The sequence below is a fragment of the Atheta coriaria genome, unplaced genomic scaffold (assembly GCF_025399875.1).
Source record: "Atheta coriaria isolate IRGN ID8LTWV9N9 unplaced genomic scaffold, Caltech_Dcor_3.1 scaffold1493_size1685, whole genome shotgun sequence".
In the NCBI taxonomy this organism is placed as follows: Eukaryota; Metazoa; Arthropoda; class Insecta; order Coleoptera; family Staphylinidae; genus Dalotia; species Dalotia coriaria.
In genome coordinates this window covers 1-1685 of record NW_027050145.1, presented here as the reverse complement: position 1 = coordinate 1685, position 1685 = coordinate 1, and the positions used below count along the sequence as shown (strand labels likewise).

Genomic DNA, 1685 nt, shown 5'->3' with positions numbered 1-1685 from the left:
TTCAGAATTTTTTCAATTCGATTGTGTTTACGATATTTGCATACATTTTCATGTGTTTGTTGAATCGATTACAACTTGGTATCTATGCGATGGCATTGGTGTTCCAAGGAGATTTGTTGGTTGATTTGATAACTGTTATCAACTGGGTGTCGTTGTTTTCGCCAATGATTGCGTTGTGGTTGATGTGTTCAACGTGTCAAGAAGTTATACAAAATGTATGTAATATAATATGTTATGATTTATTTAAATGGTATATAGATAAATTTAATTTAATTTAATGTTTTTAGGTGAATGATCTGCAGAAAGAAGTTAATGTACAGATTAATTCTTGTAAAGGGAACTGTAAAGTGAAGAATGAATTAGAAAGGTTTCAGAGTCAAGCTGGGGATTGTAAATTTGTGTTCAGGGCGATGGGGATGTTCGAAACAGGAAATAGATTGATGTTTGTTATGTTGGGTGCGATTTTGAATTTTACTTTGATATTTTTTCCGTTTACTTTTGTGCAGATACCGAAATATATATGAAGTACACTTTGATATAAATTAAATTGTTTCTATAAAAATATGTTAAACATAATTTGTGCGATGCAAATAGAGAGGAGAGAGGAAAATCTTGAGCAATGCGACTGGACTGCTTGATGACTAATGAACGACTAAGCGCCGAGTGCACTGTGCTTCTTTTATACTTACGTACTACCCGCATAAAATGGTGGGAGAAGAGCCAATGTTATGAGTGTAGTCACGCGGTATGACGCGCCTGTAGCGTGTGTTTATCTTCCCCCCACTAATTTTACGCCTTTCACTTTTCCCCTTCTACTGTTTGCTGGTAGTCCGCAGGCATAAAAGGGCAACGCGCAGTGCGTTACGCGCTCAGTCATGCCTGAGTTGTCCAGTAGTCCAATCGCAGCTCCTACGCTCCTACTACAGTTGTATCACCGTCGTCATGTAATTAATGACAAAATCGAATATAAACCTCTATAATATTCATATATTTATAGTAATTGTCATCATATAAAATAAAAACAGTACAAAGTTATGTCTTTGTAGGATAAGCCATAGCCTGGTCATAAGTTGGCACTGAAATAATAAGAAACAAACAATAAATATCAATTACCAATATTATTTACAAAACTTACAGTTTGTCGGATCATCTAAAACCTCCCAGTCATCCTTTGACTTAGCTGACGCTGCAGTAAAATCAGGCGCAGACGGCGCCATTGGTGCAGTGGGATAACCTCCAAAGTTAAACCCACTAGCCGCGTCATTATACGGTGGTGGAACAGGCATTGCCATAGGCATAGGCACTGGCATTGGCATAGCATCAGGCGGTGCAACAAAACCATACGTAGGTGGAGTTACAGGTGGAGCAGTTGCATTGTTCACCATATTATAAGCTGGAGGTGCCGCCATTGTTGTATTCCTTACACCTATAGGTATATGACCTAAAGATAAAGGCATTCCGAGCTCTATATTTGTGTGCAGGCCAGATAATACAAAAGTAATCTAAAAAATAACAATAATTAATAAGTTTATATTAATTTTAATTTAGTTTTTAGAAGAATTAGAAGAGTATACAAACCTCTAACATGTAACTAACTTTAATTACATCGCAATTTACAAAGTTAGTTATAATCGCCGCATTGTTAATCTCAATTGTCTCGTTATAAGTGTTTTCGCCATGGGCAC

General features: G+C 36.7%; 1 protein-coding gene across 1 annotated transcript; it reads right to left on the bottom strand.

The window, feature by feature from the left end:
- Window positions 1–967: 967 nt before the first annotated feature.
- On the bottom strand, window positions 968–1679 carry LOC135803080 (actin-binding protein WASF2-like). The gene is made up of 3 exons (XM_065316702.1): window positions 1579–1679; window positions 1136–1502; window positions 968–1076 (listed from the first exon to the last, which is right to left on the bottom strand). Exons 1-3 carry the CDS (start codon window positions 1585–1587, stop codon window positions 1033–1035), a joined length of 420 nt encoding a protein of 139 aa, XP_065172774.1. The 5' UTR covers window positions 1588–1679; the 3' UTR covers window positions 968–1032.
- Window positions 1680–1685: the final 6 nt, after the last annotated feature.

What these genes read in the sequence shown, in the direction of transcription:
- LOC135803080 (XM_065316702.1), bottom strand. An exon ending in TTTAGATGATCCGACAAACT is followed by an intron (nt 1,077 to 1,135) that starts GTAAGTTTTGTA and finishes TTATTATTTCAG; the next exon opens with TGCCAACTTATGACCAGGCT.